Below are 26,545 nucleotides of genomic sequence, written 5' to 3'. Positions count from 1 at the left end.
CACAAGCAGCTTTTTTTCCACTGGTGCAAGTCTACAACAAGCTAAGCTTCATGGTGCACTTCAGCCAAAGAGATTAGCCAGAACATCGATGTCATTAGCAAGAAATGTGTTCTAGAACCATGATGGAGTGTCCAGAATGAGGGAAAGATGAAATTATACAGTCCAGACCCAAACTGTCTAATCCACAATTTATTTTTATTTCTCTGAAACGCAGAGCAACAGAGGGAGAGGGAGAAAGATTGAGAGAGCGAGAGAAAGAAAGATTGAAAGATTGAGAGAGCGAGAGAGAGAAAGAAAAATTGAAAGAGCAAGAGAGCGAGAGCAAGAGAGAGAGAGAGAGAGGGAGAGAGAGAGAGAGAGAAAGACTGAGAGAGCAAGAGAGAGAGCGAGAGCGAGAGAGAGAGAAATGGCTGCAATAGCTAGGACTGGAGCCAGTCCAAATTCAGGAGGCAGGAACTCCATCTGGGTCTCCTATGCAGTGGCAGGGACCCAACTATTCGAGTCATCACTACTGCCTTCCTGGGTGCATGTTATCAGGAAGCTGGATTGGAAGTGAAGTAGGGACTTGAACCCTGGCACTCTGATATGGGAATGAGGGCATCCCAATGGGCATTCTAACCACTATGCCACAGGCCTGCACCAAACCCTCCTTGTTCAACAAAATGCTTAATAACAGCCAACATTCTTCTGTGCCTGGTTTTCACTAAATAATCAGTTACTAAGAGAAATGGCTGTAAAAATCAGCATATGAAGAATATCAGCAAAAAAAGTAGCTGCGGGTGCTGTGGCACAGCGGGTTAAAGCCCCAGCCTGCAGTGTTGGCATCCCATATGGCCACCGGTTCTAGTCCTGGGTGCTCCACTTCCTGTTCAGCTCTCTGCTGTGGCCTGGGAAAGCAGTAGAAGATGGCCCGAGTCCTTGTACCCTTGCACCCACTTGGGACACCTGGAAGCAGCTCCTGGCTCCTGGCTTTGGATCAGTGCAGCTCCAGCCATTGTGGGCAATTGGTAGTGAACCAGCGGATGAAAGACCTCTCTCACTCTGCCTCTGCCTCTCTCTGTAACTGTGTATTTCAAATAAATAAAATAAAAATCTAAAAAGAAAGAAAGTAATACTGCCTGGAAAAATCTAACCCACTAAATTTTAAAAATTTTATGGACTTGAGGCCGGCGCCGCGGCTCACTAGGCTAATCCTCCGCCTAGCGGCGCCGGCACACCGGGTTCTAGCCCCGGTCGGGGCACTGGATTCTGTCCCGGTTGCCCCTCTTCCAGGCCAGCTCTCTGCTGTGGCCAGGGAGTGCAGTGGAGGATGGCCCAGGTGCTTGGGCCCTGCACCCCATGGGAGACCAGGAAAAGCACCTGGCTCCTGGCTCCTGCCATCGGATCAGCGCGGTGCGCCGGCCACAGCGCGCCGGCCGCAGTGGCCATTGGAGGGTGAACCAACGGCAAAGGAAGACCTTTCTCTCTGTCTCTCTCTCTCTCACTGTCCACTCTGCCTGCCCAAAAAAAAAAAAAAAAAAATTTTACGGACTTGAGAGGCACATATACACTGGGGGGGGATAGAGAAACAGGGAGAACTCTCATCTGCTGGTTCGCTCTCCAAATGCCCATTGTAGCAGAAGTCGGGAACTCAGTCCAGGTCTCAGGAACCCAGCTATTTGAACCATCACTGCTGCCTCCCAGTGCCTGTGGGAAGTGGGAGTCAGGCGTCAGAGCAAGGTATCAAACCCAGCTGTTCTGATGTGGCATGTGGGCATCTTAACCACTAAGTTAAATGCCAGTCCTTATCCTGCTGAATTTTGGTAAGTGTATGAGCTACAAATATGGTTATACTGCTAGGAAGTTCTGATAATAGCAACTATTAGTTTCGAAGGGATAAATATGAAAGAATCTCATGATATCTCCATTTGGGCTTTTTATTTTTTTAAGATTTTGTGTTATTGCCATGCAAATATTCTGACAATTTACATGGTTTTGCCATTGCTTTTTTATTTGTCTGTTAGAAATGTGAGGCCTTGCAGGCAAGTGCTGTGGTATGGTGGGTAAAGCCGCCACCTGCAGTGCCGGCATCCCATATGGGTGCCCGTTCAAGTTCCAGCTGCTCTACTTCCGATCCAGCTCTCTGTTGTGGCCTCAGAAAGCAGTAGAAGATGGCCCAAATGCTTGGGCTCCTGCACCCATGTGGGAGACCCGGAGGAGGCTCCTGGCTCTTGGGCTTCACTCCCCATTGGGGCCATATGGGGAGTGAATCAGCAGATGGAAGATCTCTCTCTCTCTCTGCCTCTGCCTCTCTGTAATTCTTTCTTTCAAATAAATAAATTAATTTAAAAAAATCATCTTAAATGTATAAGTATAAATATATATGTAAATATCCATCTGAAAAACTTTTGTAAAATGTAGGGTTGTAAATTAAAAGTGAAGAAATTTTATGTAGAAGAAAAAGATAAAGAGACAGCAATAGGAAAATAGGAAAGCAAAGGTAAGAAAATTAGAAAATCAGCCCAGAAGATAAAACATTTGAATTTTAGGGGTTCCAAAGAGAAAGAGAAAAAGAAGCACAGGGGGAAGCTGTCGAGAGAGAATTGTTTTTTCATCTCAGAATTGAGTTTCTGATTGGTACTGTCCACTAAGAACATCCAGGCACTACCTTTCTTTTTTCTTTAATGCCATTTTTTAAATTAAAAAATATTTAAACATGTAAAGACAGCACATGTTTGTAGGGTACTGTGTGGTGTTTTATCCATGTGTACATTGCTTAATGTCCAACATCAGTAGTCATACCTACCTCCTCACTTAACTATTCTTTCTGGTGAAAACACCTGACATTTTATCTGCTAATTTTTTTAAGGCATCTCATATTTTTAAAAAAGATTTATTTATTTGAAAGGCAGAGTTACAGAGAGATGGGGAGAGATAGATCTCTCATCTACTGGTTCATTCCCCAAATGGCTACTATAGCCAGGGCTGGGCCAGGCTGTAGCCAGGAGCCAGGAGCTTCTTCTAGGTCTCCTACATGGGTGGCAGGGCCCCAAGTACTTGACCCATCTTTCCCTGCTTTCCTAGGTGCATTTTCAGGGAGCTGGATTGGAAGTGGAGCCGTGGGACTTGAACCGGCGCCCATGGGGATGCCAACTTCGCTGGTGGTGGCTTTACCCATTGCACTACAACACTGGCCACTCATTTGGCAATGTCAGAACTGTGGAATAAAAAGAGAATCCAAGGAACTTCCTGGTAGCATGTGAGGGGTTTGGAGTCACTGGGGCTCACATAACTCAGCCCTGTCTCTGGAGAGTGGGCAGTAACCAAACAGGGACCTACAGATTCTAAGAGAGAAACGGTGACCACTCTACAGATCACATGTGAGTTCAGAGCAAGTTTTTATCTCTAATTGTTTGTCTCTATTGTTCCTTTTCTCAAAGTGTCACAGAAAAGGAACTCAAGAAAAGAGTGACGGAGGACATGAAATCGCACACTGAAGGAGATCCTGGAGCAGCCGTGTTCTCAGTAGCTGGGATATGGTGCAACCTTGGTGCCCGCTGTAGAGGAATGGAGAAAGGGAATGTGGTATGTACATATGCACTGTGTGCAATACTATTCAGACAGAAGAAAGGAATGACATGCTGCCAAGTGCAGTGGCATGGGCAGGACTGGAGGATGTTATGCCAAATGAAGCCACACACACAAAGATCCTGCATGTTCTTACTTAGGTGTCAGAGCTGAGAAGAAGAAAGTTGAGCTGGCCGCAAATCAGTGCTGAGCAGAGGTGGGTAATGGGGACCAAAACAGGCCCAAGGCGAGCGCCCGAGTGTTCACAGCATAGTGGGCGTGAGCTCAGCTCAGAAGAAGCCATTACGTATTTTTTCAAGAACCAGCAGAGAGGAGCTGAAGACCTCAGATGTGAAGAAGTGACACGGGGTGCTGGTCTCCGTGATTTGTTTAGTGCAGGCTGCGCAAGTGTCTTCAAATATCATGCTGTGCACCATAAATACGCAGTCACTGTGTGTTAATTGAAAAAGATGTATAAAACCCTTGTGGAATGTAAAGATATATAAATAGGGGCTGGCGCTGTGGCGCAGCGGGTTAACGCCCTGGTCTGAAGCGTCAGCATCCCATATGGACGCTGGTTCTAGTCCTGGTTGCTTCTCTTCTGATCCAGCTCTCTGCTGTGGCCTGGGAAAGCAGTAGAAGATGGCCCAAGTCCTTGGGCCCCTGCACCCATGTGGGAGACCCAGAAGAAGCTCCATGCTCCTGGCTTTGGATTGGTGGGGCTCCGGCTGTTGCGGCCAACTGGGGAGTGAACCATCAGATGGAAGACTTCTCTCTCTGTTTCAACCTCTCTCTGTAACTCTGTCTTTTCAAATAAATAAAATAAATCTTAAAAAAATACATAAATAGGGCCGGCGCCGCGGCTCACTAGGCTAATCCTCCGCCTAGCGGCGCGGCATACCGGGTTCTAGTCCCGGTCGGGGTGCCGGATTCTGTCCCGGTTGCCCCTCTTCCAGGCCAGCCCTCTGCTGTGGCCCGGGAGTGCAGTGGAGGATGGCCCAGGTGCTTGGGCCCTGCACCCCATGGGAGACCAGGAAAAGCACCTGGCTCCTGCCACTGGATCAGCGCGGTGCGCCGGCAGCGGTGCGCCGGCAGCAGCGTGCCGGCCGCGGCGGCCATTGGAGGGTGAACCAACGGCAAAGGAAGACCTTTCTCTCTGTCTCTCTCTCTCACTGTCCACTCTGCCTGTCAAAAAAAAAATACATAAATAAAATTTTTTTAACAGGAAAAGGATTAACATAAGATCTAGAAAGCAGGAAGTCCAATATGCTTACTTCCTTTTTTTTCCCAAAGATTTATTTATTTGGAAGGCAGAGTTGGAGAGAGAGAGAGAGATCTTCCATCTGCTGGTTCACTCCCCATATGGCCATAATGGCTGGCTGGGGCCGGGCCAGGCCAAAGCCAGGATCCATGTGGTGCAGAGGCCCAGCCACTTGGGCCATCCTCTGCTGCCTTCCCATGAGCATTAGCCGGGAGCTGGATCAGAAGTGGAGCAGCTTGGACTCGAACCAGCATCTACATATGGGATGCTGGCACTGCAGGCTATGGCTTTACCCACTATTCCACAATGCCAGCCCCAGGAAACCATTATGAAAAAGGGGCTATGGATTCTGAGGCAAATGGTGAAGGGCAGTGTCATAGGGCGGCTGAGCAGCATGGCTGGGGGGCAGCCGCTGGGACAAGAGCAGCTTAGAAAGCCCTGGGAGGGCATGGCTGGGATGCTGAATGCCTGTGGTGCCCACAGGGCTTCACACATGGAGGCTCAGAGTTCGGGGGTGACAGGACAGTTGAAAACTTTTTCCAAAGATGAAGTGAATCTCACCAATCTCTCTCTCTCTCTCTCTCTCTCTCTCTCTCTCTCTCTTTTTTTACAGAGAGACAGAGAGAAAGGTCTTCCTTCCATTGCTTCACCCCCGAAATGGCCTCTACAGCCGGCACGCTGCGCTGATCCGAAGCCAGGAGCCAGGTGCTTCCTCCTGGTCTCCCATGCGGGTGCAGGGCCCAAGCACTTGGGCCATCCTCCACTGCACTCCCGGGCCACAGCAGAGAGCTGGCCTGGAAGAGGAGCGACCAGGACAGAATCCGGCACCCCAAGCGGGACTAGAACCCGGTGTGCCGGGGCCGCAGGTGGAGGATTAGCCTAGTGAGCTGCAGTGCCAGCCAACACCAATCTCTTTTGTTGCCTAGAAAAGTAGGTAGACATTTGACAATTTTTAAACCTCCTTTTCTTTTTCTTTTTTCAAAAGATTTATTTATTTTATTTGAAAGTCAGAGTTATACAGAGAGGAGAGGCAGATATATATATATAGAGAGAGGTCTTCCATCCACTGGTTCACTCCCCAATTGGCCGCAATGGCCGGAGCTGCACTGATCCGAGGCCAGGAGCCAGGAGCTTCTTCCGGATCTCCCCTGTGGGTGCAGGGATCTAAGCACTTGGGCCATCTTCTACTGCTTTCCCTGGCCACAGCAGAGAGCTGGATTGGAAGTGGATCAGCTGCGTCTCGATGCAGCACCCAAATGGGATGCCAGCACTGCAGGCCAGGGCATTAACCAACTGTGTCACAGCACTGGCCCATGTTATGAATATTTTAAAAAAGGTTGTTTATTAGAAAGGCAGAGAGAGAGAGAAGAGAAGTCTTCCATCTGCTGAGGCGTGCAGCAGCCAGGGTTGGGCAAGGCTGAAGCCAGGAATGAGGAGCTGCATTCTGATCTAGGGTGAATGTCAGGGGCCCAAGCACTGGGCCATCAGCTGCTGCTTCCAGGTGCATCAGCAGGGAGCTGGATCAGAAGCAGAGCATCTAGGGGCTAGCACTGCAGTGTAGCTGGTAACGCGGCCACCTGCAGTGCTGGCATCTCATGTGGGTGCTGGTTCGAGTCCCAGCTGTTCCACTTTTAATCCAGCTCTCTGCTATGGCCTGGGAAAGCAGTGGAGGATGGCCCAAGTGCTTAGATCCCTGCACCCACAGGGGAGACCCAGAAGAAACTCCTGGCTCCTGACTTTGGATCGGCTCGGCTCCAGATGTTGTGGCCATTTGGGGAGTGAACCAGTGGATGGAGAATCTCTTTCTCTCTCTCTCTCTTTGCCTCTGCCTCTCTGTAACCCTGCCTTTCAAATAAATAAATCAATCTTTAAAAAAAAAAAAAATGGAAAGAAACAGAGCGTCTGGGACTCAAACCAGCACTCTGGGACGGGATGTGGGCATCCAAACCTGCGGCTTGAGCTGCTGTGCCTCAACGCCCACCCCAGTTATGCACATTGAAGAGCTCAGGGACTGTTCCCATGATAGAGAAGTCGCCTCAGATCATCCAAATGAGCAAAGAAACCTGACAAAGAACCTGGTGCCCTCGGGCGTGTGTAGCTGTGGTATTGCAAAGAGAGGGACAACCACCTGTTACGTACTTCTCAGTACAAGGCCATGCTACCTGTGCAGCAGCGGTGTCATGACAAATGCACCTGTGTGTCATGATGGACACCTAAGATAGTGGAGACTCACTTGGGATACAGTGAGGAAGCAGCCGGATGTCTGTTTCCATAAGGGCGGGGAGGGGTAGGCAGAGTCAAGGATGGTAGTGACACTTCCGGGAATGTCATTCTCCAGCATCTAATGCAGTACTCTCCACCCCTGGGCTGCTGGTGTCCCATGATAGCTCTAGGATCTCTGGATCACTCATTTTGTTTTGTCTGAATTTCGGCTCTCGGATGCAGAAGATTGGGCTAAGCACAGAGTTTAATTACTAGGATATTATCGTTACTCGTCAGTGCCAGGTCCTCCTGTTTTATTTATCCCTCATTAACCCCATTTCCCATATGCACGCCCTTCCCTGCTTAGAAGCATCCACTCCAATCTATTTGATGTTATGTAAGTGGCTTTGCTTCCTTGTTTGTGTGTGTGGTTCTTAGAGAACAGCTGTCTTTGTTTACATGTATTTTTCCTTAAGATTTATTTGTTTTGTTATTTATTTTGTTCCTAAGATTTATTTATTTATTTGAAAGGCAGAGTTAGAAAGAGAAAATGCTTCCATCCACTTATTCACTCCCCAAATAGCCAAATGGCTGTGCCTGGAGCTCCATCCAGGTCTCCCAGTTGGGAGTAGGGACCAAGCACTTGGGCCATCTACTGCTGCCTCTGCAGGTTTTTACATCAGCAGGATGCTGGATTGGAAGTGGAGCAGCCGGGACCAGAACTGGTGCTCCTATGGGACGCCAGGGTGGCAGGCGGTGGCTTAATCTGATGCATTTATGTTAATAAAAATGTGCGTCTCATGCACCTTGCTCTCGGGCACTATGCTTTGAGTCAGCCACGTCACAGGGTGTGCACGTGATCTGTCGATTCTGACTGCTGTACCTAGTGTGCACCCACGTTTCACTAACCTGCTCTGCCGGTGAAGGATGCAGCAGTATCTCCCACTCACTGTACCCGAAACGCTGTTGCTGTGAGCTTCCGTGCACGTCTCCGCTTGTGGGTCGGAGTCGGCTTCGGCTCAGGAAGGAACTCACAGGCTGCCCGGTGTTCATTCAGCGAGAATCAGCGAGTGTTTGCTGGACGTTCACACGGTGCTGGCACTGTGTTAGGTTTCAGTGGGAAACAAGGTGGGTGAGGTCCTGGCTCTCAAAGAGCTCAGATTCTCGCAAGAGAACAGAATAAGGATTTATTTATTTATTTGCAAATAGCAAAAGCCCTGTGAGAGAAGTAAACCCTTACTAAGTCCTCCTGGCAGAGCATTTCTGCAGGTTAGGAAGATGAACATGAACGTTAGAGCTGAGATCCAGCATGACAAGAAAACGTCAGCTGAATCAAGACTTGGGTTAAGCAGCCTCCTAGGCAGAGGGCTTTCCATGTCAAAGACCCCAGAGGAAACAACCCTGGTGCCAGGGAGAGCAGCAAGGAGCCCACAGGGGATGAGGAGAAATGTGGGGGCAGAAGAGTTATCTGCAGCTATGGAACAACATTGCCACAAATTAAGCTGCTTAGAACAACTGCCTATCTCAGCTCCCGTGGGTCCCCAGCCCAGGCACAGCCTAGCTGGGCTCTCCGCAAAGCTGTGACCAAGGTGCTGGCCAGGGCCAGGACAGAAGACCCATCCCAGGCTCCTCCAAGGTGCTACTTCCAAACCCCAGTTGTTGGAGGGGAATCTAGTTTCTCGCAGGCTGTGGGACTGAGACCGCAGCCTCTTGCCGGTAATCTGGAGGCTGCCCTCACTAGCTCGCCGTGTGGACCGTCCCACCACGGCTGCTGGCTTCCGAAAGCTGGCATGGGAGGAAGAGTCCCTGCCAGGCTGGGTTACAGCCGATGGGATGCTATCATGAAGGTGACTTCTGGCCACCTTTGCTGGGGTACCCTGCATGGAAACACATCCAGGTCCTGCCCACTCAGAGGGAGAGGAGTGGACAGAATGAGTACCTAGAGGTAGGGACTGAGGGGCCACTTTAACTGTCTGCCACAATAAAGAGAGGTGTGGGAGGGGGAGAATTTATATCATGAGCATCTTAAATAGTAAGGTTTTTTTTTCTTATGTAGGATAGAAAGTCTTTAGGGGTTCTGAGCAGGGGATTATTTCAGATTCAAACTTCTTTTTTTTTTAATTTTTTTTATTTTATTTTTTGACAGGCAGAGTGGACAGTGAGAGAGAGAGACAGAGAGGAAGGTCTTCCTTTGCCGTTGGTTCACCCTCCAATGGCCGCCTCGGCTGGCGCGCTGCGGCCGGCGCACCGCGCTGATCCAAAGGCAAGAGCCAGGTGCTTCTCCTGGTCTCCCATGGGGTGCAGGGCCCAAGCACTTGGGCCATCCTCCACTGCACTCCCAGGCCACAGCAGAGAGCTGGCCTGGAAGAGGGGCAACTGGGACAGAATCCGGCACCCCGACCGGGACTAGAACCCGGGGTTCCGGCGCCGCAAGGCGGAGGATTAGCCTAGTGAGCCGCGGCGCCGGCAGATTCAAACTTCTTAAATATCCTTCCAATTCAGTGTCTGGGAGAAACTGTAGTGCAGTCAGGAGGGCAGCAAGAAATCCAGACAAGACATTGCTATGTCCTGGAGAGAAGACAGTGGCCTGGCTTTGATGGTGGTGTACACAGGGAGAGGTGGGGAGAATATGACTTGGGTGGTGGTGCACACAGGGAAAAGTGGCTAGATGAAGATGTAGCTTGGGCAGTGGTGTACACACAGAGAGAAGTGGGTACAATCGGGATGTGGCTGGGGTGGTGGTGTACACAGGGAGAAGTAGGTAGAATTAGGATGTACCTTGGGTGTGGTACACACAGGGAGAAGGGAGTAGAATTGGGGTGTGGCTTGGGTGGTGGTGTACACAGGAACAAGTGGGGAGAATAGGATGAGGTTCAGTGGTGGTATACACAAGAAGTGGGTATATGGGGATGTGGTTGGGTGGTGGTATACACAGGGAGAAGTGGGTAGAATTGGGATGTGGTTGGGTGGTGGTGCACACAGGGAGAAGTGGGTAGAATTGGGATGTGGCTTGGGTATGGTGTATACAGGGAGGAGTGGGTGGATGAGGATATAGTTAGGTGGTATTGCACACAGGGAGAAGTGAATAGAATTGGGGTGTGGTTGGGTGTTGGTGTACACAGGAAGGAATGGGTACATGAGGATGTGAGTTGGGTGCTGGTATGCACAGGAAGTGGACAGAACTGAGATATGCTTTGGAGGTACAGTTGATAGCACCTGCTGGTAATGTATGTGTGGCTGTTCACAGACAAGTGAAGTCGTTTGCCCAGGTTCGCAAACTGTCACAAATTGGGCCTCTGCCTTCTTGGTTCTTAGCCAGTTCTCTTTCTACTGGACCTTTACATGTGCCATGATATCGACAGGACATTGTATCCCAGCCTTCATTTCCTGCCCTCTATCTCTCACCTCCAAGTTTTGTTTTAAACAGACCATCAGGGACCAGTGCGGTGACACAGCAGGTCAAGCCTCCACTTGTGATGCTGCATCCGTTATCAGAGGCTTGGTTTGAGTCACGGCTGTTCCACTTCTGCTCCAGCTCCCTGCTAATGTGCACCCCTGACAGCAGCAGGTGATGACTCGAGCCCTAGGGTTTCTGCCATCCATATGGAAGACCCAAATTGGGTCCCCAGCTCCTGGCTTCAGCGTGGCCCTGACTTGGCTCTTGTGGCCTTCTGGGGAGTGACCCAGATATGGAAGATCTCTCTATTTCTGTCCCTCCCCCTCTCTTTTCACTCTTTTTGAATCAACAAACATAGCACAGGCTGCTACGGAAGTGACATGGCTGTAACTCTCAAACATGATTTTGTAGTTGGTGGCATCGTTAGTGATGGTGGTAGGTGGGTTAGAGAAAGCAGCTGTCTTAGCAAAATGCCTGCTATAGCGTTGGCAGGGAACCCGGCCTGTTCCTCCATGTTCCAGCTGCTGTGCTGCCCCCGGGACCCTGTTTGTGAATTGCAGCAGCTGAGCAGCACGAGGCATGCGAAGGAGGCAGTGCTGTCCCTTGATCTGCAGTTCTGGAGATGTGGACTTTCTGTCTCATGCACTTTTTTTTTAAGGTTTATTTTATTTATTGCAATAGTTACAGAGAGAGGTAGAGACAGAGAGAAAGAGAGAGAGGTCCTTCATCTGCTGGTTCACTCCCCAAACAGCCGCAACAGCTGAGCCAATCTGAAGCCAGGAGCCAGGAGCCTCCTCTGGGTCTCCCATGCAGGTGCAGGGGCCCAAGCACTTGGGCCATTCCTCTGGTGCTTTCCCAGGCGGCGTTAGCAGGATGCTGGACTGGAAATGCAGCAGCCGGCCCTTCATGTAGTGCCCATGTTCTTTGCCTGAGCGCTCCTCAGTGGTCCTCACAGTCAGCAGTTGCCCTGCGACGTGTGTTTCTCTGGCTCCTCACCAGTCTTTAGGAGCAGGGAATGGCTTTAGCAGTGGAAACAATTTTTCTAAGAACCACTACCAATCATTGTGCTATGGGCTGCGCAATGGGCTAAATACTTTACATCTATCAGCTCCTTTAGCCATTACAACACTTCTGTGAATTCTTAGCCCATTTTTTTATTTATTTATTTAAGATTTATTTATTTAAAAGGCAGAGAGAGATAAAGAGAGAAAGAGAGAGAGACACAGAGAGAGAGAGAGAGAGACTTTCTATATGCTGGTTCACCCCGCAAAAGGCTGTGATGACTGGGGCTGGGTCAGGCGGAAGCCAGGAGCCAGGAGCTTCTTCTGGGTTTCCCGCATGGGTGGTAGGGGCCTAAGCACTTGGGCCATCTCCTGCTGCTCTCCCAGGTGCATTAGCAGGGAGCCGATTTGGAAGTGGAGCAGCTGGGACTGGAACCAGCACCCATGTTGGATGCTGATGTCTGCAGGCTGTGGCCTAACCTGCTGTACCACAATGCCAACCCTATTAGCCCATTTTCAAGGTAATGCTGATTTACCCTGAGATGGAACTCTCCCCTTGTTGTATCCAATGGGAAATTTCTCCTAGAAAAAACAATTTGCCTCAAGGCAGAAACAGTGCAGGCCCATGCAGTCTTACCCCTCCCCCCATCTTCACCGCCATGTTGTTTTACCTATCAGTTGTTTGACATTTTGAAAAAAAAAAAAAAAAAAGTAGGTTTTTCAAGTTTGCATCTTTTTGTTTTTCCAGTGGCAATCAACCTTTCCCTGCCTCCTCCCGGGCCTCAGAATCATTTTCTTGCCAGTCTACAGGATTCCCGCTGAGATTAAGGGACATATTCTTATTTTTAAAATAAGCAATTCACTGGATTTATTCTGGCCCAGACATCTGCTTGAAAGCTCTAATTAACACTGCATGGTTCTGAAGAGGCTACTCTCCAATCGCCAGAAAAATACCAGCATAACGATGCCCGTGGAACAGACGTAGGGCATTCAAATAGCACAATCCTCTGGGAGGTGGAGCCTGCTCACCTTGCTTCTGCCTGATGTTACTCACGGAGAATCCCCTGGTGGCCACATCAGCGTGGGCAGCTGCAGCATCCTGGGAAAGCAAGCAGGGAGGGGCCCTGCAGGTGAGGCGGCCAAGGAAGTGTGCGTGATGAAGCCAGCTACGCGGACCCCTCTCCTTAGCACCTTTCATTTAAACACCACTAATACACTAATTCCCAGGCCAAAACAATGATGAATTCTAATCGAGACTCTTAGGAACGTGTAATTTCAACTTCATGAAAAATATAAACTCACAGGAATATTAATATTAGAAACTAGTGATTATCTCTTTTTAAGATTTATTTATTTGAAAGGCAGAGTTACAGAAAGAGAGATTGATCTTCCATCTGCTGGTTCACTCCCTGAATGGCCATAATGGCCAAGGCTGGGCCAAGTTGTGTTCAGGGGCCCAGACCTCTTCTGGGTCTGTCACATGGGTGGCAGGGGTCATAGCAGGATCAGAAGTAGAGCAGACAGGATTCAAACCAGTGCTCATATGGGATGCAGACGCTACAGGTGGCAGCTTAACCCATTGCACCACAGTACTGGTCCCTAGAACTTTTCTTAAAAATGCTCTAAACTATTACGACAACTTTTTTTTTTTTTCCTAGCTCAGGTCTATATTGCGTAGCTCTTTACTTTCAAGAAAAGTCTCCCCTTAACTATTTGAAAAGACTGAATCTGAAAGTATGTGAAACTGCAATATATTTTTAAAAGACTTATTTATTGGAAAGGCAGAGTTCAGGGGCACACACACAAACACAGGGGGAGAGAGAGAGAGAAAGAGAGAGAGAGAGAGAACATGAGAGAGAGAATCTTATATCTGCTGGTTCACTCCCCAGATGGCCACAGTGTCCAGGGTGGGCCAGGCCACAGCCAGGAGCATGGAACTCCATTCCAGGCTCCCATGTGGGTGCAGGGGCCGAAACACTTGGGTCATCAAAAACGCATCATTTTTAACAACCTTAGGTTACCTGTTACCTGGGACTGTACATTTTTTGGGGGTTACTATTTTGCTCCATAAACTGTCTTAGAGCCACTAGAAGCAGATGTCTGTCACCCATGACAAGATGTGCAAGACAGTTTCCAGCATCTCCCATCATACGCTACCGGCTTTCTTGTCCCTTGGTGAATTAATCTTTCCAGGTCCAACAACATGAAACTGCGCTGATACAAAGGAACTGTGGTTTAACCATCACTGCAGGAACCTTGTGTTTGCTAGACAATGCTTATTAAGATCACCAGATTTCCAAAGGATGTCAAGTCTGGCTGCTTTTGCAAAAATCAAACCATGCATTATAACGCTTTAGGACTTTGTCTTTCTCTCTCATTGTTTTTCTCTTCTTTCCATTTACACCTTGCAGCTTTTGTTGACTGCCCACTCCAGTCCCAGGAAGGCAGAGATTACACTGCCTCATGCACCGGTATTGCCCTATTACCCAATAATAGCTGTTGAATGAATGAATGCATTCGTCCCTCACCGATTCAGGATATTTGAAATTACATTCCGAATACAGTAAATCCGTGCAAAGCTTGGAGGTGGCATGCCACAAATACTGCCTCATGGTGGCCAAGACAAATGCAGGCATTGGGGAGAATAGTGGAGGAGGGGTGGAAGGGAATGAACAGGAGCCTTGACTGCCAAGATTGTGGGGGCACATGCTGTCACAACAGGCCAGGGGCACCCGCCTCAAAGTTCTCGGCCAGCAGGAAAGCATTTTCCTGTCCGAGTCACCCTTGTCACTGTTTCAGAAAACATTTCTGCAGCATTGTCTACTGTGAGACGTTTTCTCTCAGAAGTCACGCTGCCCCTTCCTGGATTTGAAATTTAATTACTTTTACCTTTTCGTTTTTTCTTGATTCATTTTCACGGCCCATGGTGGGAAGTCAGCCTGTATACAATCACTCAGAATTATTGCACTCAGTGGAATGTTCGGGATCTAGGGCCAGATCTGTATGACCCAAGGGCTGGGTTTTGCCCAGTTACCTGTTTCAAGTTCATTGTAGCTCAGGCTACAACAGGCATTGCCTGTGTTCTAACTGTGCCACATCATTGATCCAAAAGTGTGCCCTTCACATTATTTCTTACTAAGTCCAGACTTCTGCATTGCCAAGGGTGAAGGCGTGGTGTGCCTGCCCTCACGTTCTGCAACGTCTGTTCTTGATCTGGCTACAAACAGACAAAAGGACAAGCTAAGGTTTGTCTGACCTTCAAGGTCTCACGTGGGATTCAGAGACCCAAAGGGAAACTGCAACATCGAGGTACAAATAGCACCAGGGACTGAAAAGAAGGGGGCAGATACTGTATCAAAATATTAACATCACAGTCACATTTGTGTGGATCTGGCCAGACTTGCAGACTTGGCCTTTGTTTTGTTGGTCAATCGCTTGATTTTTCTCTATCCTCCTCTTGCTAGTCTTAAGTAACTTTTATCGGAGCGCAGGAACACGACCTAGAACAGCTCTATGTGATGAAATAGCTGGGCACCTTGGGGGCGAGGTAGTGATTGTTCCTTATAAAACAGAGGCTTTGCAAGAGCCGCGCCATCCTAAGTGTTTCCAGCTTTTTCTGTTAATTTCGTGCAACCTTACTAAGATTCTAGCCAGCTCTTCCTCTGGATGCCAACGAATCCATCTTTCGCACAGCAGCGAACAGCCCAGCCTAACAGACACAGCCCCAGTACTGAAGGCTGCAGAGTCACCTCCTCCGGTTACGGCTGCGCCGCTGCGGGCCGCTCTGCTCCCGCAAACCGGGTCCCTTACGGGTGCTTTTCCCGTTCCTGCCGTGAGCGATGCTCTCCCGGGGCCAGCGGCGCCCTGCCCTGCAAGAGCGCCCCACGTCTGCTGGGCAGCTCCGCCGAGGCGCGCTGCGCTTCTGCAGTGATTGAAGTCATCGGCTCCAGGTGTCGCGGCGAGTGGGCGCCGCGCTCAATCAGCAGGGCCCGGCCGGCCGCTGGGCGCCCCCCGCGCGCCCGCGCGCGTCCCCTCGCCCGGGCGCACCTGCCGCGGATACCGCGCGCAGTCGCAGCGTACGCGCCCACTCCCGCAGCGCCGCCGCCGCCCCAGCTGGGCCGGGAGGAGGCCCCGCGGGCCGGGCCGGGCCGGGCGCGTCGGAAGGGGGCGGGGCGGCGGGCGGGCGCGGCCTATATGAGCCCCGCGCGGCGGCGAGGGCGGGCCTGGGCACGCGCGGCGGGGTCGGCGGAGCGCCCGGCGCCGCAGACGCGCGGGCTGGAGCGGGGCGGCGGGAGCGGCCGGGAGGCGGAGACGTGGTGCCGGGTGGCGCGGGTCCACCTCCGCAGCTCTCCTGGCTCCCGCCGGCCTTCGGAGGCGGGCCCAGGCTGCGGCAGCGGCGGCGGCGGCGGCGGCGGCGGTGGCCTCGGCGGCCTGGGGAGGTGAAGTTGGGCGCGGGGGCGCAGAGGGGCCCGGTGTCCGGGTGGGGCGTGGCGAGTGTTTCTGCGCGGCGGACGGAGCCGGCGGGTGCCCTCGGAGCGCGGTGCGGGTTCGGGGCGTCCGCGGCGGCGCGCACGGGACCTGCCCTGCGCTCTTGCTGCAGATGCGCGCGGGGTGTTGAGCTGCGTGGCTCGGGGCGCAGGTTCCCTGAGACCGGCTGGGGCTGGGGGTTATGGGTTAGTTACGGGTTAGTCCAGGGGCGCCTCGGAGAATGAATTTGGGGCGCTGGCACCTTGCGGAGGCCCCGGCCCCGGGGGGCCCGGCAGCGAGGGTCGCGCCCCGTAGGCCCCGAGGGAAGTGAGCCTTCTTGTTGAGGCCCCGACGGCGTTGGGGGCTTCCCCGGAAAGGTCGGCTGGGGTCGAGGCCTGGGCTGGTGGGGAGGGTCGGGCGTGGGCAGCTTGCCTCGAGCTCACCCCCGGGTCTTGGAAATGGCTCGGAGCGTGCTTTGCGCTTCCGACCGGAGAGCGGCTCCCGAGCCGTTGCGGGATGAGCGGTGCTGTTTCTGGAAGCGTCCCCTGGAGGAGCCTTTGGCCTGTGAGAGGCCTTGGTCCGGGCTTGGCAGTGGTTCCGTCGGAGCGCGGCGCCAGCCCGGCCTTGGGTGGAAGATGGGAGGGGGCTTTGGGCGAGTGCGCCCGTGCTCCCCGGGGGAGCGGGGCTGTGCCCGCATTCACTCGCGCACTTAAGGTCCCCCTTCTGCCCTTCAGCCTCCTCTGTTTCAATGGTGCAGCTGTCTTCGTCCGCTTTTGGCTACCAGACACCTTCAGGCCTCGCCGAGGAGGGGACGGTGGCGAATATGAAGGCGGCCAAGCCCCAGCTGAACCACAGCCCGCATGGGGAGGGCCCGCGGGCCATGAGCCCCCTGCAGCCCACCGTCAGTTCTGCGTCTCCTTCCCAGGCTTACGAGACCTATATCGACAACGGACTCATATGCCTTAAACACAAGATCAGAAACATCGAGAAAAAGAAGGTAACCTTTTCCCCCCCTCTTTGTCTCTCCAAGCCTGAAAATGCATGAACTTCAACAAGGGGTTAAGCAGCCGAGGTCTCTATTACAGCTGGGCTGTGGGTGTTCCTTCCTAATTAACCTTGGGATTTAACTGCCTGAGAACAATTAAGCAGGCAGGCTGAATAGTGGATGTATCCAACATTGTGTTTCGTTTGTCGACACAGGGAATAAGGATACTCTACCTGGCGAAACCGGTGCCTGCTGTGGGAAGGCTTGTAGGGCTGGGTGTTCCAGCCGGGTGGATTGCTTGGGTGTTGTCTCCCTCCTTCCCGAGGTGAAGGGCAGCCGGGTTTTGAGCTTGCTGCTGTGCAGTGACTTTGTGCAGCACCTGGTACTGCAGTGTGGCTGCTGCAGTCCGTAGGCTTCACTGTGGCACCGCCAGGCCATGTGGTGGCCCTGCATTCTGTTCTGGGAGGCGATGGTTGAAGAGTAGGTGGAAGTGTGCTGCACAGCCTTGGGGAGGGACTCACGCGTGGGGTCTTGGTGCTGAACAGTACAGTCGAAGCTGATGTCAGGATCCCAGCCGTGTCTCAATTCCTGAGTCATGTAGCCCGGGAAACGTTGCTGCACGCTGCTGTGTTGTGTCACGGCTCTTCCCTGCTTTGACGGCGAAGGCCGTGTGCTTAACTCTTGGGACCCTGGTGCTCTTCAACATGACTGCAGTGAGTCCAGAGAATCGCCGTTCTTTGTCTTTTTTAAGGGAGGTTTTTAAGAGTCTGGTTGATGCTGTTTCTCTGCGTTTTCCATTTCCCCTTAAGCTAGGAAGGTAATGAGAAGGGCCCGTGTAGCAGTGTTGCTGCAGCTCTCCCCGTCTGTCTTTGGAACGTGCACTTGTGGCAAGGGGAGTGTGGCCGGGTCAGCACAGTTGCGCTGCCCTAGGGAAACTAGTCAAAGCAGCATCTGGGGTTTTTTTTTTTTTTTTTCCCCTTTCATTTTTGAATGTTATTTTACTATTTGAGAGTGAGGGACCTCCAGGGACAGGACTGTGATCTGATGCTTCACTCCCCAAATGCCCGCAGTCCAGCCTGGAGCTGGAGCTCAGTGCGAGGCTCCCACGTGGGTGGCAGGAACCCGAGTGCTGGAGTGGGGACGTGCCAGCTCATGGTGTGCGTTAGCGGGAAGCTGGAGTCAGGGGCGCGGGCGGAATGTGCAGCCCAGGTACTGTGATGGGGAGCGTGGGTGTCGACCGCTGGGCTCAGCCCTCTCCCAGAGCAGGGTCTGTGGAAGGGCTTCGCTGGGGCGGGGAAGCTGCATCTGTATTGTAGTGTAGTTACCTCGTGTGCATTTAAACCTTCCGGCTTCCATTATGGGTTCTGTGAATTGGAAACAATCTTTGTTTCAAGATTCTGAGAAAGCATTTTAAGACTATGAAGCCAATTCAAGAAAAGCCTGAAAAAAGGCTTTTAGAATACCTTTCTCTGTCTCTCTGCATCTCCAATAAATAAATATAATATTAAAAGAATACCACCGTAGTGGGTATATGCCATTGCTATGGGGCTGGTGGAGTTAATTTAGCTTTGCTGGATTTCTTTGTCTACCAAATGCTCTGTGAAAAACCGCTTCGAGTTGAGGTTACTACAGTCCTAGAAGTCTGTGACATTGCTGTGGTTCTGTGACTGGAGATGGCTTGCTCAGAGACCCTGTCTTCCTGCAAGAGAAGAATTGCAGCTGTGAGACACAGTAGCCGTAAACAGGGTAGCGCAGTTGAGGAAGAGTACCCTTGACAGGCCAGTGGAGAGCCCAGAGTGCAGTCTGCATGCACCCTGCAGTTTTTATAGATACAGCCCATGCTTCCCTCCCCCCCACCCTTCCTCTTCTGGGATGGGGCTGGGTGCAGAGCTTTCCGGGCATGGAATTCATGAAATTCCTCCTGGGAATGAACACAGGGTCACTGGGTCTACTGGCCCCTGGAAGTTGTCTACCCCCCCCAACATAGGCAGGACTTTCGGGGTGCAAGTGCTGGCCTGCCTCCCGGGCGTGGTTCTGCATTACTTCCCTCATTCAAACAGAATCCCGGTTCTGTTCCTGAGACCCTTTGAGCACACGGAGGCTGAGGTCTGTCTGCCTTCCCACTTAATACTTCCGTTAGGAAGTTTCCTGTTGGGAAAATCTACGTGATTCAGCAGGTAACTGAACTAACAGTTGAAGCTAGAGGTTAGAGTGGAACTTCTGAACCTCCACACGCTTCGTGCTGGGTGATTTTCTGATGGGGAATTCTGTCCCGGGGCACCTGGGTGCACTGGGCGGTGGCCCTGACCTCCACCCCTCCCCTCCTCCCACTTCCTGTCACGGTGACCAGAGTATCCCCAGACCCGGCCAAGTTTCTCTGGGGGACGGAATTGGCCTAGATGGACACCACTGGGTTAGTGGCACCAGGTAAGTCCAGGTCTGTTAAGCTCTCTAACTGTAAATAGAAGAAATGAAGAGATCAAGGCTTTATCACTGCTGAACTTGTAGAGTTCCAGACTAATGTTACTGTGTCTGATGAGCCTGTTCCCTGTCACTGGCGTTCCTGCAGACTGCTGACTTGAGAATCGTGTTTTCATGGGAAGCAAGACCTGGTATTGAGCTTTCTCGCTGTCGAGTTCTGTATCAGACTGTAGTAGACACATGTTTCTCTTTCGTAGCTCAAACTGGAAGATTACAAGGATCGCCTGAAAAATGGAGAGCAGCTGAATCCAGACCAGTTGGTGAGTGTCCCGTGATCCTTTGTCGGGCTCCGGTCTCCCTTTGTTCAGAAAGCTCTGGGTGGATTTAGTGAGGCTGGAGACTTGATAGGCCACAAAATGGGTTAGAATCTCCGGGATTCTTTCGGAACACATAGTCTTATCTCATGAATGAGTCTTGGCTGTTGGGATTAGGTGGATGGGGGCTAAGTAGTCAGATACGAGTGGCAGCATAGACGTTCACCAGGAGTCAGGCTACGGATGTAAGCTAGGCTTAAACTCAGGAGAAGTGAGGGGAGCAGGCACCCTCCCACGTTCCACTCGTCCCTGGGGGGTTCCGGCGTGGGTGCCTTGGTGCTCTGGAATATCGGCGAATATTTGGCCTGGCTGCCTCGAGTTTTCAGTTCATTTCCTCAAGTTCCTCTCCTGATTTCCCGATGTCTTGCCCTGCATTGCTGTACCCCGTCTCAGTGGTGGTGGTGGGGTGTTATCTGACAGGTGTGTAGCCTTCTAAGGAACAACTCCGAGTATTAGACTCTTGGCAATGCTGTATGACATTCTGTAAGTTGTCCGTGATACATTTAATAGGGAGGGGCAGATTTTATCTAATTGACGAAGAATTTTTACAGTAGGGAAAAAAAAAGGTTCATCAATGCCCTTTTGACCTGATCACATGTCCTGGCTGAGAAGGGGCAAAACTCACTTAGAAGTGACTTGATGTAGCCTGTGAGTTCATTGTCTCGCCTTTTTCAGCCGAGATTTTTGGCTGTGTGTCATAGTTGCTGGCATTCAAGGCCTGCTGCCCTGCGCTGCGGGCTCCCCTCTCCACTGACCCAGAATTCTGGTGACGTGGTGGCGTGCGCTTTTGCTGAGCTGCACGTTTGAATTGTGTGAGCTCCGAGAGTGGTGTGCTCGCTCAGCTGAACACCCAGCGTTTGGACTTGGCTTTGCTTTTCAGTTGTCATGGTGTGTCCGGTAATTCTTAGAGTGGGACAGCTTCTCTCTGCGTAGGGATCCTTGAAGGAAGGATTCTGGTACAGCTGTGTTCTTGATTTTTTTGGGGAAAGGAGGGAGGGGGCAGGCGGTGGTTCTCATGGTGGCTCTGTAAGAAATGCCAAGCACATGCCCTGTTTGAGACCTGCAGCCAGGCAAGCTGCAGTCTCTGTGTTTGATTACTGTCTTTATAACAACATACTGCTTCTGTAATAAAAATATGAACTTGGATTTCTTTTTAAGATTTATTTATCTGGGCCGGCGCCGCGGCTCACTAGGCTAATCCTCTGCCTTGCGGCGCCAGCACACCGGGTTCTAGTCCCAGTCGGGGCGCCGGATCCTGTCCCGGTTGCCCCTCTTCCAGGCCAGCTCTCTGCTGTGGCCAGGGAGTGCAGTGGAGGATGGCCCAGGTGCTTGGGCCCTGCACCCCATGGGAGACCAGGAAAAGCACCTGGCTCCTGCCTTCGGATCAGCGCGGTGTGCCGGCGCTCTGAGGCTGGCCGCGGCGGCCATTGGAGGGTGAACCAATGGCAAAGGAAGACCTTTCTCTCTGTCTCTCTCTCTCACTGTCCACTCTGCCTGTCAAAAAAAAAAAAAAAAAAGTTGATTTATTTGAAAGGCAGAGTGTCAGACACAGAGAAAGAGATCTTCATCTACTGGGTCATTCCCCATATGGCTGCGACAGCCAGGTCCGGGCCAGGCCAAAACCAGAAGCTGCATCCTGGTCTCGTGTGGGTTGCAAGGAAGGCCTCAAGTACTTGGGCCGTGTGCTGCTGCCTTGCTGGTCTCATGCGCAGGGAGCTGCATTGGAAGCAGAGTAGCTGGCACTCCAATTTGGGACGCTGGAATCGCAAGGAACAGCTCGAGCTCCTGTGCCGCCATGCTGGCCCTGAGCCTCAGTTGTTGGGCAGTAAGTTGACAGTTGCCAGCTTCGTATTACTGATGGATGAGTCCCCTGCACGCTGTATTCCCGTGTCCTGTTGCCTATCAGACTTTGGCTGATGGCCCCTTGTTTCTGCTTTCCTGCTGTTTTCCCAAACCTCCTTCCTTTAATTTTGGCTACATAAGTCAGTGGCTTAATCAACTACAAGGAAGGGATGCCTGAAAACGTTGGAGAATTTCTCATCTTAATTTTGTATCTCGCATGCGTCTCATCAACAAATATGACGGTTTGAACCATCAAAATAACTGGAACTGACCATTTTTTTTAATTCCACTTGTGTTATCCTGGTCCAAGTGAGGTCATCTTCCATCCACATTGCTGTCAAAGCTCTCTAAATGTTTTTCCCTTTCTCCTCTTTTGTAAGTCTTCTTGTCATAGTAACCTCAGTGATCCTGTGGAGATAGTCACTTGTCTGCTTAAAAGTCCCCACTGGGGCAGCTGTTAAGCCTAGCAGTTAAAAGTCCCCACTGGGGCAGGCGTTCAGCCTGGCAGTTAAGATGCCTGTGTGGCATGTCAGGGGACGTGGGCTTCATTCCCAGCTCCAGGGGCTGGCTCCAGATTTGTGCTAATGTAGACCCTGGGAGGCAGCAGTTATGGCTCAAGCAGTTGGGCTCCTGCCACCCACATGGAAACCTGCATTGAGCCCTTGGCTCCTGCCTTTGGCCCGGCTCCAGCTTGGCTGTTGCAGGCATTTGGGGAGTGAGCTGGTGGATGGGAATTCTGTCTGCCAACTTCTCTTTATTCTGTCTCTCTGCCTCTCAAATAAAAAGAAAAAAATTCCCCCACCGGTTCCCATTAGGATGGCATAGTGTGCTGAGTGTGGTCTGCAGACCCTACAAAGTGTGCTCCCTCTTTGCAGTCTGTCTGAGCTGCGTTTGCCACCCAGCTCTCCGTTGCCAGGTCCGTTCAGCAGCTGTGGCCCTCTTGATGCTGCTCACATGCCCCAGGCACACTTGGGGGCTCGTCCTACTGCCTGGGCCCTTCCTCGGTGTGTCAGTGGCTCAGTGTTGCCCTCCTGCAGCTTTGTTTCTTTTTTTTTTTTTTTTGACAGGCAGAGTGGACAGTGAGAGAGAGACAGAGAGAAAGGTCTTCCTTTGCCAGTGGTTCACCCTCCAATGGCCGCTGCAGCCGGCGCACCGCGCTGATCCGATGGCAGGAGCCAGGTGCTTCTCCTGGTCTCCCATGGGGTGCAGGGCCCAAGCACTTGGGCCATCCTCCACTGCACTCCCGGGCCACAGCAGAGAGCTGGCCTGGAAGAGGGGCAACCAGGACAGAATCTGGCGCCCTGACTGGGACTAGAACCCAGTGTGCCGGTGCCACAAAGTGGAGGATTAGCCTAGTGAGCTGTGGCGCCGGCCCCTCCTGCAGCTTTGTATTTGAAGGTCACCTCAGGAAGGCCTTGCGTGACTACATGACCACCACGCCCTGTGCATACGCCTCAGATCCTTTTCCTTTTTGTAGCAGAAGTTAGCATTTCTCCGAGAAACGGTGAAATTCTGTTTTATTTTGTTTATCTCTGTCTTTCTCAGTACAAGCTCTGTGATAGTAGGATTTTGTGTGTTCCTGCTATATGCCTGGTGCACTGCATCTAGTAGGCATTAAAATGCTTGCTGCATACAGATTGATTAAGTGTAAAGTGACTGAATATTTCATCTTTGGATGTGATTGACCGTGTAGTTTGTGCTGCTTTGAGAAAGCACATCCCCGTTCAAGAGCAGTGTGTGTTTAAGGTGTATTTAAGGTGAGAAGAAACGTGAGAACTGATGTAAATATTTCAGCATTTAATTAAAAAGCTCGAAGTTTAGTGTTTAAAGTTGGTACATGGTTCTGAAATGAGGAAATACTTAAGAAGATGTAACACTTCCTCTCAGCCCTGTCTTTACCCTGTTTGGTTCTCATCTTACTGTATGTACTTTTTTTTTTTTTAAGATTTATTTATTTATTTAAAAGAGTTACACACACACACACACAGAGGTCTTCCATCTGCTGGTTCACTTCCCAGTTGGCCGCAATGGCCGGAGCTGCGCCAATCTGGAGCCAGGAGCCAGGAGCTTCTTCCGGGTCTCCCACGCTGTTGCAGGGGCTCAAGGTCTTGGGCCATCCTCTACTGCTTTCCCAGGCCACAGCAGAGAGCTGGATCAGAAGTGGAGCAGCTGGGTCTTGAACTGGCATCTATATGGGATGCTGGTGCTTCAGGCCAGGGCGTTAACACGCTGCGCCACAGCACCGGCCCCTCAAGCTTTGTTTTTGTTTTTGTTTTTTTTTTTGACAGGCAGAGTAGACAGTGAGAGAGAGAGACAGAGAGAAAGGTCTTCCTTTGCCGTTGGTTCACCCTCCAATGGCCGCCGCGGCCGGCGCGCTGTGGCCGGCGCACCGCGCTGATCCGATGGCAGGAGCCAGGAGCCAGGTGCTTTTCCTGGTCTCCCATGGGGTGCAGGGCCCAAGCACCTGGGCCATCCTCCACTGCACTCCCTGGCCACAGCAGAGGGCTGGCCTGGAAGAGGGACAACCGGGACAGAATCCGGCGCCCCGACCGGGACTAGAACCTGGTGTGCCGGCGCCGCTAGGCCGCTAGTGAGCCACAGCGCCGGCCTTCAAGCTTTGTTTTATTGGACAGTTGAGCAGGAAGTAGAGAACTGGGGCATCCTGCACCTAACACGGGCGCATCCGCCTCCGCTGTCAGCGTCTGTCATTAGAATAGCAGGTTTAGGTGTGATGAACCTGCCCTGACAGGTCGTCTGCTCCATGCTGTTCCCTTGAGAGATGCCCCTTGTGGGTGTTGACAGGTGCAGTGGCAGTGTAAAGTGGAGTTCTCTCCCCAAAGACCCTGCGCTCTGCCTGCCCCTCCCCCTCCCCTCTTCCTTTGGCTCCAGGGCTGTGTTTCCTGTGTGAAACCATCGGAGTCTGCTCCTCCTCTTGTAATCTGTTTTCAGAGTGAGCTCTTGGGAAATAATCTGTTTTTCTTTAAAAATGCATTGTGTTTAGATTTCTTGTTTTGGAGGCAATTTTTATAAACTTCTTGAAAATAATAAACTTTTTTGGTTTATTCCACTTTTTTGTCTTTTCAACTCACTTTAGCTTTTTGCTTTCATTCGGTTTATTTGCTTTTTCTAATGACAATTTCGTTTTCTAAAGTTCTTTGAAGACAGTGAATTTTCCTTTATCACATTAGCTGTATCAGGTTTGATACTGCACTTTCGGTATTGTTCATGGGAAAGATAGTGTAAAAATATTTGTGTCTTTGAAAGGCAAAGTGAAAAAGAGGGGGAGAGAGGTCTTAGGTCCACTTGTTTACTCCCTGAACGCCTGCATCCACGGGGGCTGTGCCAGATGGAAGCCAGGAACCTGGCACTCAGTCAAGGTCTCCATGTAGGTGGCAGGAACTCAAATACTTGGGCCATCATCTCTGCTTTCCCAGGCCCATTAGCATGAGGGAACATCGGAAGTGGAGGAGCTGAGACGGGAACTGGCACCACAAGGATGCTATGGGATGCAGGTGTCCCAAGCGATGGCTTTGACCCCCTGTGTCACGACACCCAGCCCCAGGAGAAATTTCACAGTTTGTGTCTTTCACAAACTTAATTTTGCTTTCATTGGATCACAATTGGAAATGTGGAACCAAGATTCGAGTGTGTTTTGAGCTGTTGGCAGGGGGCACTCAGAAATTCTGAGAAACAGTTAGAAGGAGGTGGGCACTGGGCCTCATGCAGGGGTGGGGAACGGCTGGCCCACCCGTGGACTGTATCTAGCGTGCGAGATCTAAGGCCGCTGTAGATGGGATTTGAAATTCAATAAATCTGTAGCAGGCTAACTTGCCCCACCCACAGAAATCTTTTATTTAATGTCTGCAAACTTCATGTATTTCCTAAATATAACTTGAGGAACATCCCACCCTTTTTCCTCCTCCCTCTCCTGTTCCATTCTTATTTTTTCCTAAGATCTATTTTTTTAAAAATTTATTTATTCATGTGAAAGTCAGAGTTAGGCAGAGAGGTCTTCGATCTGATGGTTCACTCCCCAACTGACTGCAACAGTCGGAGCTGCGCTGTTCCTAAGCCAGGAGCCAGGAGTTTCTTCCAGGTCTCCCATGCAGGTGCAGGTGCCCAAAGACTTGGGCCATTTTCCACTGCTTCCCCAGGCCATAGCAGAAAGCTGGATGGAAAATGGAGCATCCAGGTCTCGAACCAGCACCTGTATGGGATGCCGGCGCTTCAGGCCAGGGCATTAACCCGCCGTGCCACAGCGCCGCCCCTAAGATCTATTTTTCAATTAACTTTATGCATATAAGATTATACTAAGTAAAGGTTTTCAACAAACAGTGGGAGGAAAAAACTTCTTCAGCAGTTGAGACAAGGCTGTTCCAAGTCATTGCATCACAAAGTGTCGATTTCACTTCTATAGATGACCTTGTAGGTGCTGTATTAGTTACCATAGATCAGGGAGAACATATATTTGTCCCTTTGGGACTGGCTTATTTCACTAAGTATGATGTTTGCCGGATTGATCCATTTTGTTGCAAATGACCGGATTTCATTTTTTTTTTTAACCACAGTGTAGAATTCCATGGTGTACATATCCCATAATTTCTTTATCCAGTCTTGTTGATGGGCATCTTGGTTGATTCCTTATCTTAGCTATTGTGAATTGAGCTGCAATAAACATGGGGGTGCAGATAGCTCTGATATGCTGATTTCATTTCCCTCGGGTAAATTCCCAGGAGTGTGATGGCTGGGATATATGTTAGGTCTGTATTCAGATTTCTGAGGTGTCTTCGTGCTGTCTTCCATAGTGGCCGTACCAGTTTACATCACCAGCGGTAGATTAGGGTACCTTTTTCCCCATTTGTTGTTTGTTGGTTTCTGTATGAAAGCCATTCTAACAGGGAAGCAGGCTGACTTGTAAGCAGATAATTTGTTGATGTCTGTGAGTGAAGGTGTGAATCTGTAGATGCCCCTTGGCAGAGAAGCTCAGCCCCCGGAGCAGTTAAGCCACCAGTGAGGATGCCCACGTCCTGCCCCTGAGTGCCCAGGGAT

At 51.1% G+C, this 26,545-nt stretch overlaps 1 protein-coding gene across 15 annotated transcripts in view; it reads left to right on the top strand.

Annotated features, from left to right (window-relative positions):
- The first annotated feature begins 15,628 nt into the window (after window positions 1-15,628).
- The window catches only part of CAPRIN2 (caprin family member 2), a 47,322-nt gene continuing 36,405 nt past the window's right edge, over window positions 15,629-26,545 (top strand). For 7 of the 15 annotated variants that reach the window (XM_070049602.2, XM_070049607.2, XM_070049606.2 and 4 more), the window contains exons 1-3: window positions 15,708-15,846; window positions 16,609-16,871; window positions 19,538-19,600. In XM_070049602.2, the coding sequence (XP_069905703.1) occupies window positions 16,623-16,871; window positions 19,538-19,600 (312 nt within the window). In that variant the 5' untranslated portion in view covers window positions 15,708-15,846; window positions 16,609-16,622. Of the gene's footprint in view, window positions 15,847-15,881; window positions 15,948-16,113; window positions 16,252-16,608; window positions 16,872-19,537; window positions 19,601-26,545 lie in introns of those variants that run through there. The other 8 variants (XM_051850393.3, XM_017343297.4, XM_051850392.3 and 5 more) reach the window with 4 other exon arrangements.

Source organism: Oryctolagus cuniculus, chromosome 9, assembly GCF_051225735.1.
Source record: "Oryctolagus cuniculus isolate XC-2025 breed Fujian yellow rabbit chromosome 9, ASM5122573v1, whole genome shotgun sequence".
NCBI lineage: Eukaryota > Metazoa > Chordata > Mammalia > Lagomorpha > Leporidae > Oryctolagus > Oryctolagus cuniculus.
Note: the sequence above shows the minus strand (reverse complement) of the source record. Positions and strands in the feature narration are given on the sequence as shown.